The 14,145-nt window shown below is 21.7% G+C and overlaps 2 protein-coding genes across 2 annotated transcripts; both read left to right on the top strand.

The window, feature by feature from the left end:
* Positions 1-4,951: 4,951 nt before the first annotated feature.
* On the top strand, positions 4,952-8,582 carry Bm13619 (Uncharacterized protein; the record flags this gene model as incomplete). The annotated part of the gene is made up of 8 exons (XM_043081396.1): positions 4,952-4,999; positions 5,272-5,377; positions 5,723-5,796; positions 6,186-6,328; positions 6,433-6,643; positions 7,061-7,162; positions 7,677-7,841; positions 8,220-8,582. 8 exons carry the CDS (start codon positions 4,952-4,954, stop codon positions 8,580-8,582), a joined length of 1,212 nt encoding a protein of 403 aa, XP_042937330.1.
* Positions 8,583-10,081: 1,499 nt separating this feature from the next.
* Positions 10,082-12,182, top strand: Bm13591 (Uncharacterized protein; the record flags this gene model as incomplete). The annotated part of the gene is made up of 5 exons (XM_043081395.1): positions 10,082-10,156; positions 10,607-10,732; positions 10,860-10,979; positions 11,417-11,577; positions 12,047-12,182. The coding sequence occupies 5 exons, from the start codon at positions 10,082-10,084 to the stop codon at positions 12,180-12,182; spliced, it is 618 nt and encodes a 205-aa protein (XP_042937329.1).
* Positions 12,183-14,145: the final 1,963 nt, after the last annotated feature.

Raw genomic sequence — 14,145 nt, 5'->3', positions numbered from 1 at the left:
AACTGATTTAAAAAAAAGTCATATAGTCGATATTATTTGTTGTATAACTTTTGACATAGAAAATTTCATTTTATTTCTTTTTTTCACTACCATCTAACATTCATTCTTATGCTTTCACATGCAGCGGATATATTTTTAGTACTAATAATAACAACAACAACGTAGTAATAGTAACAATAATAATAGTGATAATATAATAATAATAACGATAATCATAATAATAATAGTGATAATAATAATGTGACAATATTAAATAATAATAATAATGGTAATGTAATAAAGTAATAATAATAATAATAACAATAATAATGCAGTAATAGTAATATAGTAAAACTAACATTTTTCTAATAATAAGCCAAAATTAAGATTTTTTTTTTAAGGTACGTAATCAAGGGTGTAACTACAGACGTACTAATACAGTTCTCATATCAGTTTGATTGCAATTTGTGAGACAGTATTTATCGGAGAAAAAATTCAGTTTAACTCTAACTAATTTAATCAGAACTAGAAGAATGCATAACTTAAATTTTATAATTGGTCAACATTCAGTAATTATGTCTTTTTGGAATATAATCAAAAGTATTTGACCTCAAAAAGTCAAATAATTATCAATAACAATCAGCATTTATCAGTATCACCTTATCAATATTCTTGAAGTTTCAAAGATTTGTATACAAACGATGACTGTATTTATAACAATTTTCACCCAACAAAATACCAAATCAGACTAACCGATCACAACTAGAATGAAACCCAACAATTACCCAACCTCTGGGCATATCACGCAATTTATAGAAAGAAAAAAAGGAATTGCGATGCATGCGTGGTATTTCACGGACAATTAACGTTTTTAAATTCTAACATTCCGATATTCCGGTATGACAATATTGGTGTAAAATAACGGAAATGATTGAATTTGTAGGTACATTTTCCGGATCCAGTTTTGGAGCTCTAATAGAATGCTTAAATTGCGGAGTTCCATTATAGATTTTCTTTTCTCAAGTTTAAAATTTTGTTATCTATTGATGACTAATTAATCTTCATTTTTCTTTTTCTGGCTTAAAAAAAATTTAATAATTGATTCATTGATTTAATGACACATTTTATGTCCTTTATAATTTATACCAAAAAAAAATTCATAATACTCTCAAATAAAAATAAATAAAAATTAATTATTAAACTAAGGAGGTAATTTTGAAATATTTAAGAACAGAATCTAAAATGATAATTTTATAAATTGCAATTTTTTGATGTGATTATTTTTCAAGTCGTATTTTTTTTTTTTTTTTTTGAAGTAATATTTTTTAAAAAGAGTGTTTCTTGAAATGAAAATATTTTTTTTTTTTTTGTTTTTTTTTTGAACTAAATAGTTAGTACTTGAAATAACCAAAGCCAATCCATTTTTCAAATGTGTTTATATGATGCTATAATAAAAAGATAAAGAGAGAAAGAGAGAGAGAGAGAAAAAATGAAAAAAAAAAGCAATGAAAAATGAAAGAGAAAATTTTTCTTAGTTAAAATTACATTGTAATAATATTTTTCTCGTAGGTAACCAAAAGTATTAGCCATATTGTTTCAGTTAAATTTAGAATAAACGAAAAGAAAATATTTGTTTTAATTTTTTCCCTTTTCCTTGCTTTTTTTCTCTCTCTCTCTCCCTCTCTCTCTCTCTCTCACTTTTCTTCAACTTATCAATTCAATCACATCCATTGACGTCATAAAAGTTAAAAATTTAGTTGAGATGAAATTTGTTGTACGATTAAATTTGATCTCACTTAACAGTGTCATATTTTATCAGTTCTATTCTCAATGATGATTGAGGATTAAGTAATTTTTAGAATTCATCCTAAGCTAAACTTCACTACTTTAATGCTTGTTTTTTTTTTTTTTTTTTTTTTTTTTTTAAAGAGAAATTTGAAGAAGGAAAAAAAGAGAGAGGGGAAGGGAGAGGGAAAGACAGAGAGAGAGAGAGAGAGAAAGAGGTAAGTTGTTATCCTTCATGGATTCATAGTTCAGCAATTTCTATTTTCTTAAATTTCCTTGCAATCTTATTGTTTTATCTTAGTCTTTAGTAAAGTACTGATTATGCTTCACTAAATTATACATTCATAATTGATCAATCGAAATCAATCGATATACTTTTTTATTTAGTATATATTACTGATAATATCGTTGTTAGATATTTTGCTAGAACATTGAACAAATCATTTCGTATTATGATTATTAGGCAAATCATTTCATATTTTGATTATCAGACAGATCATATTTTGTATCATGGTTATCAGATTGATCATTTTATATTATGATTATCAGACAGATCATTTTGTCTTATGATTATCGGACAGATCACTTCTTATTGTGCTTATCAGACTAATCATTTTATATTGTGATTATCAGATGGATCATTTCGTATTATGATTATCAGACAAATCATTCCATAGTTTCATATCAGACAGATCATTTTGTCTTTTGATTATCAGACAGATCATTTTATATTATGGTTACTAAACAGATCATTTCGTATTATAATTGTCAAATAGATCATTGATTACTGCATTTGCTAAGTTTAGATCGTTGATTAAATTTGGGAAAAAATTTGATCTAAATTAATTCGATAACAAAATGCTGTTTGATTTTTTTAAACTTTTTCTCTTTCACCATTATAAGAAATATTTCAACAGATAATTGTAGTATCATTGGTGAAATTATTGATTGATCTCTGTGTGCTTAGCTAATTTAATGATAAAATTTTTGTATTTTATTTTTCTAAAATCAATGATCATTCAATTCGATCTAAATTCAATGAATTCTTCAAAATTTCGAGTGGTAAGCAATTGAATATTAATATGAAATAATATGAAGTAGATTTTATAATTTTAATTAATTCTTCAATGAATTATTATATTTTTAATGAATTTATAATCCTACTTAACTTGCCATTCTCTTATTTATTAATCTACTTATCATTATTATCGTAATTAAAACTGATAACATCACTACATTTTGTCTTTTATTTACATTGTCTATTTACTATTTATAATTCTAAAGCTAATTTTTTCTTCAAATTTCAAAATTCTATCATTTATTTAAAGAATGCAAAGAAAAAACGAAAAAAAAGTGGAAGAAATATATCATAAAGAATTATTATCACTTTATTATTAAATTTTTCGAAAAAGAAAAAAAAAAGTTTATCACATGTATCTTTTAGCACATTCAATGCTTTATTATTTTAGTTATATAAAATTTAATGCTTAATTATCTTAATTATGAAAAATAAATAAATAAAAATGCTTAATTTATTTTAATTATAAAGTAAAAAAAAGCTTAATTATGTGTACAAAAAATTATCTTAATTTTGTACAAATAGCTTAATTATATATTTAAAGAAAATTATACAAATTTAGTGCTTAATTATCTTAATTATAAAAAAAATTAACAAAAATGCTTAATTTATCCTAATTATAAAAACAAGAAAAAAATTTAATTGTGTATATAAAAAAAAAATAATCTTAATTTATATAAATACCTTAATTATACATTTTAAAAAATTTATATAAATTTAATGTTTAATTATCTTAATTATATAAAAAATTATATAAATTAAAAAAAAAAAAAACTTAATTACATACTATCTCAATTTTTGTTATACTATAATGATTTTCATAAAGTTTTTTGAGGTAAAAAATAATGCAAAAAAAAAAAAAAAAAAAGATTCTTCAATTTTTTTTTTCCTCTTCACTACACTCATCCAATTGAATAATTTCATATCTTCAATAGCAATCAATCTTTGTCTAATTTTTTTTTTTTTTGAATAACTTTAGTTATAAGCATTTTGTGACTATTCCCTATCTCTTTGCCATACCCATAATATCACACTTTTCCTCTTTTTTTTTTTTTCTTCTTTTCATCTCAAATGAAAAAGAATTAATTATTATTTTAATTCACAGCTTAATTGTAAGTTGTATTCAATCTAAATTATTGATATATTAATATAATACTGTATTAATTCTTTTAAATGAATAATTAATGTTTGACAAAAAAAAAAAAAAAAATGAATAGCAGAAAATTATTTGATTATTTTAATTACTTTTTTTTTCGCTTTTTTAAATTTATTCATTAATTAAATTTTTTGTTTTTTTTGTTTTTTTTTTATTTTTGGGTGTGTATTTGGTAGAAAACAAATTAATTTTTCTTTTCCCTCTCTCTCTCTCTCTCTCTCTCTCTCTCTCTCTCTCTTTATTTTTTGTTTTTAGAAAAAAGATAGGTTATAGATTTTTGATTGATTTAATGCACAAAATTTTGTGATCAATGATATTTTACATTTTATGAAAGAGTTTTAATTATTCTTTTCCTACTCATTAACCAAATGATTGATTCATTGATTTGTTTATCGATTGATCGATTGATTGGTTGATTGATTGATTGATTGAGTTATTTCATTTCAGATGTATAAAATTCATTTTTCTCTTTTTAATCAGCGAATTTTTATGTGAATTTGTACAATTTGAAATGAAACAGTTAATTTATGTTACACTCATTCAGATTGAATCACAAAGGAGCAAACATATGCCATTTTCTACTTCTCTTTTTACTATTATCATTTATAATTTTAAGAAAGCTTCCAAATATTTATTTATTTATTTTTTCTTTTTTGAAATCAAATATTTTGTTAATTTATTTATCATTTATTATAAAAAGAAAATGAAAAATTATCACATCATGAAATATTAATATGATATTGAGGAAGTTTATCAAAAATGATTGCATATTTTATCAACTTTATGTCTTCCTCTCCTCTTTCTTCTCTCTCTCTGTCTTGTATTGATGTTTTTGTTTGTTTATTTATTTTTTTTTCTCTTCACAAATATGATTGTAAAATTTTAGACTGATGAATTCCACTTATCGCACAAGTAAAATTCGTACTTTTCATAAGAAAATTGTTAGAGGTTGGATGAAAGTTCATTGTACATTATGCGGATTATGCTTCCGTAGATTGCGTGTCAGTTTATTTATTTATTTGTTTACTTGTTTATTTATTTTTTCTTTTATTATATATTTTCGTTTTTACTTTTAAACAAAAAATAATTTTTTTCTTTTTGAAAAAATTGTACATTTTACTATGTGTGAGATATTTCTTAAAAATAAAAAAAAAGAATTAATTGAAATGTTAGATAAAATTGAAATGATAAGTGAAGTATTATTGTCATTTCATTTTCTATATTTATTTTAAATTATTAGAGATAATAAAAGAATGTATGATTATAATTTTAGAAATATGAAATTTCAATAAAACAATGCTTATGCACACCATTACTACGTGTAATACCTGAAGCTAAAAAAATTTGTCGTTTAAGAATAAAATCATCACCTGATTCAGGTTTATTTTTTAAATTCTAATCAGTTATCATTCTCATATGAAATATATTTAAATAATTCATAGAAAGGATGAAAAAAAAAAAAAAAAGGAAACAATATAATATTTAGGATTAGTGTCTAGAAAAAATCAAAATAGATAATTGTATGATTAATATTATAATTTGTTTAAAAATAATACTAAAATTAAGAAAAAAAATTTTCATATAATGACAAATTGAATATAAAATATCATAAATTTAATTTAATAGTGATTGGCTTTATAATCATAAATATAAATTATCAATTATTTAATGAATTAACAAATAATTTTGATAGAAAAAAAGAAGAAAGAGTAAATATGTTTCAGCTAAACCAATAAAACATCTAATATCGAAATTAAACAGAAAAGCAACGAATGAGTTAGAACGAATGAAACGAAAAGTAAATTTTAATAAATAATTAAAATAATATTGCAGTTTTAATATAACTAACACTTTTCAGTATTAAATCATTTACAGATTTATACTACAACTCTAACTTCTGCTACTTACTTTAAATTATTCAATTTACTCAATTCCTTTATATATAAAAAAAAAGAAAGTAATGGAAATTTAAAAAAGAAAAAAAAAAGAAAGAATATATCAGATTTACAGAAGTTAACAAAATTTTTGAATTTAGTTTAATGATAAATAAAAAAAAAAAAAAAAAATTGAAATAATTCATAATAATCATCTAAATTACTAAAATTGAATTTATTTCATTCACAAAACTGGCAAATTTATGCAAATTTTATTAATTTAATATTTGCTAAATATTAATAAAATTTAAAGGGTAATAATTGGTCAGCTAATGATTTATTTAAATTTCAACATGGAAATTTGGATCATTATGATACAGATGAGAAACGAGCAATTTGTATGGAATGGCTTCGACGGCTTAACAATATTACCAAAAAATATTATTGTCTTGCATGGTTCAATTTTTTTTCACATTTATATTTTAAATTTTTAATATTAATTTGAAAGTTTTCTATTTTATTTTAATTTTAAGTTTTTTTCTTTTTTTTTTTTTTTTTAGGTATGCATCAGCAATTTACACTTGCTATTATCGATTAGCACCGTTAATTAGTGATAAAGATGAGAAGAAGCGAATATGGATTGACGTTAAACGTGAATATGCGGAAATATTCCTAATGGGTCGACGTATATGGCGTAGACCCACTCATCCAAATAGACTTCGTATTCTTTATGATTTAGCAATGCTATGTATTCTTTTCAATGATATACCTGTAAGTTATTTAAAAGAATAAAAAAAACCTTAAAAATATTTAATATTAATTTTTGATTTTATTAATTTCAAAGTAATTTTAGTATTAATAAATGGAATTTCAAATTTGGCTAATGAATGAACTAATAGATTGATAAAATTAGTCAGTATTTATGATATAAACATCAAATTTTTTAATTCTATCATAATTATTGAAAAGTGTAAACAAAGTGAATCAATTAATTAGGAAAATTAAATTTAATTTAGAATAGAAATGTTAAAAATGAATGAATGTTAAATTGAATGCATTTATAGTTAAGTGATTTTTTAGAGATAATTAAATTTTCTTTTTTTTTTTTTTTTTTGTTAGTTTGTTTTTTTTAATGTTTAATTGGTTAATATATTTAATCAAATAAATTACTTTGTTTTTCATTTTTAGAATGATGAAACAGTGATACTATTTCGTGATTTACTAGATGATAGTGATAATTTCAATTTTGAAGTACTAAATGAGATTGAATATGCACAATCTATTGATAAGGTATGTTTTTTTTTTCTTCATATCACTTTCATCAACGGAAATGTATTTAATAAAGATTTTCGTATTTTTTTATTTCTTTTTTTTTTCTCACTAAATTTTAATTTATATATTAGTATTGATTTTATTGAAGAATTTAGTAATTGATTTATAAGTTATTTACCTGTAGTATAAGTTCTAAATACCAAAATACAATACTTTATAAAGTAATTAGAAAAAAAAAAAAAAGAAGCAAACGTAATTTCAAAAAAAAAAAAAAAAAAACTGAAATAAAATGAAGTAAGTTCATCAAAAGTGAAAAGAAGTGAATACAATGATGAAAATGAAATATATTTAATTAATTACTTTTAATTACTTCTATCAATCAGTAATATTTTTATGGTTTAATTTTTATTCCTATTATAATTTAATTACTCCTTATTTGATGAGTAACTTGGCCAAGGTAATTGATAGTCTTTTTTTTCTTAAATTCAAAGATAAAATTAATATTTTACTAATATTTTACTTTTTTTTTTAGACAGTACGATTGGAAAATCATATAATTGATTTGTTTTATCAAAGACGAAAATCTACTTGTTCTACTCGTTCCAGTTTTCTATCAAAAAGCAACATTGAAACACCGCGAAGTAGTTTTAGAAGTTTAAAAATGAAAAATGATGATTTAAAAAACGTCAAATTAAGCGTAAGTATAAATGATATTTGTCAAAATTGTTAATTGATGAAAGTAAGAAATATAAGAAATTTGCCGCAAAAAAAAATTTAAGAAATTTTCCGTAAAAAAATTTATGATTCATTTATTATAGTTCAGTTATTTCTTATTAATTTGAAAACAACCATAAATTTTTATTTGTTTGTTTGTTTGTTTGTTTGTTTTTTTTTTTTGTTTTTAAACAATACATCAAAAATTAATTATCTGAACTGTGAATTGAAACAAATTTTAGAATTTCAAAGCAGAAAAAAAGAGAGGAAAAAATAATTTTTTCTTTGAATTAACAATCTTTAATTTTTTTTTTTTTTCATCTCTTTATAAATATAACATTTATCAGTGATAATATTTCAGAAAACTTTATCCATTCCGGAAAACATAATGTCAGATTCATGTGTAACAACAAAAGTTATTCGTAAACAAAGTGTTCGTTTTGCTGGAAAATCTGATTTAAGCAAGAACGAGGAAAAATATTTAAATTTAACAAATATAACAACAGCAAAAAGTATAAATACTAATTTTATGGAGAATAATCGTACAGAAAATATAAATAAACAAATGAATTGTAAACAATTTATCACTTCGAATGTTTTCTTTACTGAAGCAACTAAAATTGAAATAGAATTTGCAATGAAAAAAAAGTCAAATCATGCAACAATAAGCCAAAAATTTCCATCCGTATTATCAGAGCAAATGATAGCATTCGTAGTTGTTTAACAAAATGATTAATAAATAATTTATGAATTTATTCTGATCTGTGATATCTAATAAACAAATACATTGTTAGTGATAACAGTTAATAATTAGTTTATTGATAATAATTAGTTACTAATTTTAATATCTTTTCATGATATATATCTATCAAAATTGATTCTAAATTTTTAATTCAAATCAAAATTTTTGAAATATTTATTGTTATATTTGACAATGATGGATCACACACACACACACAAACAAAAAAAAAAATTTTTTTTAATTAGATCATTTATTCCGAGATACTTTATATAAAGAATGTTTGTATTAAATCTTTAATTGTATTATTAATAATTATGCTTAACTGCCATGTCTTTTATTTTTTTTTTCTCAAATTTTAATAAATTGAATTAAATCTCTAAACTTTTACATATAATAATTGAATTCATTAATTTTCATTTTAGTTTAAAAAAGAAAAAAAAAAAAAGGAAATGGATAATGAAACAATTTCAGAAATCAAAGAATTCTGATAAACTTTATTTTTTCTTTTTTAAAGTGCTACTACAGTGATATATCTGATAATTAATGTGCTTTCTATTCATTTTTCTTATCATACTTTGATTGTTTGTATTTTATCAGTTAAAAATATTTTTATTTGTACATATAATTGATAATTTATCGTTTATTTAATAAATAAAAAGATCTTACGATATTATATAATCATTCTTCTAATTTCCAAAATTTACAATTAGTAGTTTAAAATATAATAATCAAAATGATATTTGCTTTTTTAATCACATTTTGATAATTTTAATAATTATACTACTTGCAGAACTAAATGCATCTCATCAAATGCAGAATTCATCAATAATAAATCTTTTTTGTCCTACTACATGGTACCATAATTAGATCATTTCAATCAAATTTTCCACAAACAACAAATTATTCTAATCTTTTATAAAAATAAAACAAAAAATAAAAAAAAAAAAAACAAAGTTTTAGAATTTTATACTTTCTAATTGTTATTATTTATTTTACTCTTTCTACTTTTTATTAGCAATTATTCTAAAAATAAATCAACAAAATTCATTTTGTAAATTTTGTTGATAAAAGTATGCAATTTTGATAATCTAAAATACAATTCTAATTTAGTTGATAAATTAGAATACAATAAACATAGAACATAGCTAATTGCTTTATATCGTATAAAATAAAAATTGTTTAAAAAATTTTTTGTTCCTTTTTTTTTTTTTTTTGTAAAAATTGTTACATTTTAAAATATTCACAAAGTAACAGTAATTGAAATATTGATAAGAAAAGAGAAAAAAGAAATTTTGTATTATTTTATTTTTTTTTATTGATTGTAATATTTTTTTTTTTTTTTTTTTGAAAAGAAAATATTGAAGAAAATTTAAACATTTGAAACAGTTGTTCAGAGCAATTGAAATATTAGCTTTTACATCTATTTTCATCATTCTCTTTCTTCAATTTCATCTTTTATTTGTTAAATGTTATTATGAATAATGTGTAGTTATACTATATTGCCAGCTCATTTTACTGATGCTAATTATCATAGACGTTGCGGAATTCATGTTCAGGTTTTTTTTCTTTTTTTTTTTTTTTCTTATCATTTTTATCATTTTATCATTCATTTCATTTGTTTGTTTGTTTGTTTATTTACTACTTTAATAAAGAATGAATTAATAATGCAACTCAAAATTTTCAGTAATGATTTATTTTTTAAAAAAAAGATTAAAATTCAAATTAAATGGTTTATTTTAAAAACGATTAAACTCAAATTAAATGATTTATTTCAAGAAAAATAAAAGATTAAATTGAAATTAAATGAATACTATTAATATATTTTAACAATTTATTTGCTTGCATTTTACTAGTAATCACTTTTATTTACTTAATTAATTAGAAATAAATAAAGCAAAATTTTATCAAATATATTTTTATTTAATTGACAAAAAGAATGTCAATAAATTAATTGATAAGAAAAATGAAAGAATTAATTTGAAATGATTATAAGAAATTAATTGTAGACATTATTGTTATGCCATGAACCGATCACTGGACTTATCACTGTAGCAGCAATTTTAATTGGTGTTATTTTATTAATTAATCCAAGCCTTCATCGTAAAACTTCATTATACAATCAGTTTTTTCATGTAAATTTTATTAGTTAATTTAAATTAAAATTTTTAACAGTAAATTGCACTCTTTTTTGATTGTAACATAAATATAATACTAATGAAAAATAATTAATTTCTTTCATTTTAAAACTTTTCTTTTTAGCATTATGCACGAGTAAGAGCTAATCATTACTTATTACTTTATCGAATAGCTATAGCTTTATGGATTGCTATACATATTATCCATATAATTACCATTATTACTAGCATTTTAGCTACACAAGTAAGCTTACTTTTTATTTATGCAAATTTATTGACATATAATTAATATTACTCACAAACAATTCATTTAAAAAAAAAAAAAAAAAAAGCAAAATCAATTCAATATAATTAATTTGAAAAAGAAATTTTTTTAGAGTATTTTTTTCTTTCAATTCATTCCTAAATTGATAGATAATGCATAAATCCTTTGACTTTAACAATTTTAGTTTTTTTTTTAGTCCAATTTTTAGTCAAACATAAATTTTGATTTATTATTATTTTTCACTATATATAACAAGCATACTTTTTTAAATACAATCCTAAGAATAAATTTATCAAATTGAAGTGTGATCCGATAAGTTTTCGAGTAAATTTTAAACTAAAAGTCAATTTGTAAATTTTAAACTAAAAGTTTTATTTTTTAAACTCAAAAATTTTAAACTCCTATTGTCATTTTAGTTTATTCGACCAGAATTGCTATACCCTCAGCTTATCATACTTATCATATCAGTGGGATTCTACACATTTAGTCTGTTATGCATTATAACAATGAATTTTATCGGTTCAAATGTCATCTGGATAGCACCACTTGTTGCTTCATTTTTCTGCTTTTTTACTTCGTTAGCAAATCATTTATTTTCTTTCTTTTTTTTTTTTTAAAAAAAAAATTAAAATTTCAAAACTGTCAAATAAAAAAAAAAATCAAAGAAATGCGCTGTTGATTATTCGAAATTACAATAAATAAATCAAATTTGCTTAGTAAAAAAAAAAAATGGAAATGGATCTCTTTGTCATAATATTATTCTTGTAATTCGATCATTTTTCGTTTTTTTTTTTTTTTTTATTTGAATTTTTCGATTTAAATTAATGTTTTTGATTTTAATTAATATTTTTTTTTTGATTTTAATTAATACTTTTCGATTTAAATTAATATTATATTATCACCAGGCTTTTTTTGATGCTTTTTTACTTTGTTAGCAAATCATTTTTTTAAGAATTAAATTAAAAAAAAAAATTATCGTATTTAAAGTATATTATAGTATCTTTAAAAGAAAAAAAAAATTAATTTCTAATTATTTCTGATTATAGAACAAATTTATATCTCCTTGTATTGACTCATCGATATGTATCTGATCGTCGAGAAGCATTACAAAAAATATTGCGAAGTGCAAAAACGGTAACATTCAAAGATATTCGATCATCGATCAAACAATACGAAGAATAATGATTTTAAAATTTAAATTTAAATTTGTATTAAAATTTTTTTAAAATTTGTTTATACTAATTTATAATTAACAAACAAATTATCCATTTGAGTTTATAATTACATAATAATAATTAATCACACTAATTTTTTGTATGTTTCACTACTAATAGTGTTATTGTTATTGTTGTTGCTATTTATTATTGTTATTGTTATTAGAATATATTTTAATGACTACAATTAATGATTGCTTCTTTTTTTTTTAAAAAAAAAAAAAAATGTTCGTATATATATTATTAATGCGAGGAATGATTCATGTTATTCTTATAAATTAATTATCATTAATTACTACAATTCATGAAAGTCAAGAAAAAAGAAAAAGAAAAAGTAATTAAATTTACTTCTATAATAAAACACTAAATATTAATATTGTTTTGCTTTTTTTAATGAAATAAATTAAAAATTTGACAAAAGATTTGATTTTATTTCATTTAAATACCAATAATTTTAACATTTCTATCTTCGACCATTTTATTTATTTAATTAAATTATTTGCACAAAATGCAATTTTAATAATATCGTATTAAAATTTTTTTTTTTTTTTTTTTTAATAACATATTTGTTGTTTACAAATATTTTTGTTATTGATAAAAGTCTTTTATGCTAGATAGGCTCAATTAAAAAAATAAACAAAGTATATTTAGGGAGATTAGCCTTTCTTCGAAAAGCCATCCGAGGAGACGAAAGATAATTCTCTAATAGCTCTAAATATAACGATGAAATTCATTTAACTGAGAAAAAAAAAAATCCAAATGAATGATATTTCAAACAGGCCTATGTTTACTAGGCTTTTTAGGCTAGCTAGACTTGATGAATTAGCTTCATGAATAAAATATGAGACTAACTGTGTCTTATCTAAGAAAGAGTTGTGCAGGCCAGAAGGATATATTTGCTTTTCCTAGGCCTTTTATTAGGAGACAAGAAGCAAAATAACGAGTGAAAAGGTAAATTGAAAGTTATGGCCAATATATGTAACTGTTCCATACGATAAGAGACCTAAAAAAAAGTGGCCTAAAAAAAAAACAAAGCCCTTTTTCACATTTTTATCTAGTTGATTAGCTACTGCTAGTAACTACTATCGTCTGCTACGATCGAATAAAAACAAAATAAAGAATTAAAAAAAAAAATAAAATAAATAAACAAAGACAAAAACTTACCTCCAAAAGTAGGTTTAGATATTTTGAAATATCGGGAATCATGCTTGATTCTACAAATATTTGATATCCCAAGCATCATAATTCACCTATTAATTATTATAATTAAACATTGATTTTGTTGACCTCACTGAAATTCATCTCTGTGACAAAGCATTGAGATACAGTCATAACCAGGTTACATACTCTACCAGGTAAAAGGACCAGGTAAATTCAAAACCCAAAGTTATCATTCATGAATTGATTTCATCATTAGAAATTCACCGCTTCCAAACTAATAAATTTGTTAAGAGGTCATTCTGATCACAATATTCTGCAAATCAATATGCTATTTTTTTCATTATATATGCGTCAGCTCTCTAAGTTCACCCTGAAAAAGACAAATTATATCTTGACCTTTGACATTTGATTGACAAAAATTGTGTGGATGACAAGATCATCATGTAGTCTGGAAAGTAGCATTAGATAAACATTGATAAGACTAAAATAATGGCAAACGTCTTTTGCTGGACTTTTGCGCACAGTTCACAGCTTACGATCACGTATACCACTTCAACAGGAAGTTGAAAACAACCTGAATGAATGGTTGACTTAAGCAATATTACGTCATTCACGTCTGAATACGTCAAAGACTATTCACGGTATTGTCATAGTCGCATACAAAATATGAAAAACGCAAAAGAGAGCAAAAAATGTGTTAAATTCCTACTCAACTGTAGTGCAAACTCAACTTTTACTTTCAAACTAATTTAAAAAAAATTTTTAATAAA

This window comes from Brugia malayi (assembly GCF_000002995.4).
Source record: "Brugia malayi strain FR3 genome assembly, contig: Bm_v4_Chr4_scaffold_001, whole genome shotgun sequence".
Classification (NCBI taxonomy): Eukaryota; Metazoa; Nematoda; class Chromadorea; order Rhabditida; family Onchocercidae; genus Brugia; species Brugia malayi.
Note: the sequence above shows the minus strand (reverse complement) of the source record. Positions and strands in the feature narration are given on the sequence as shown.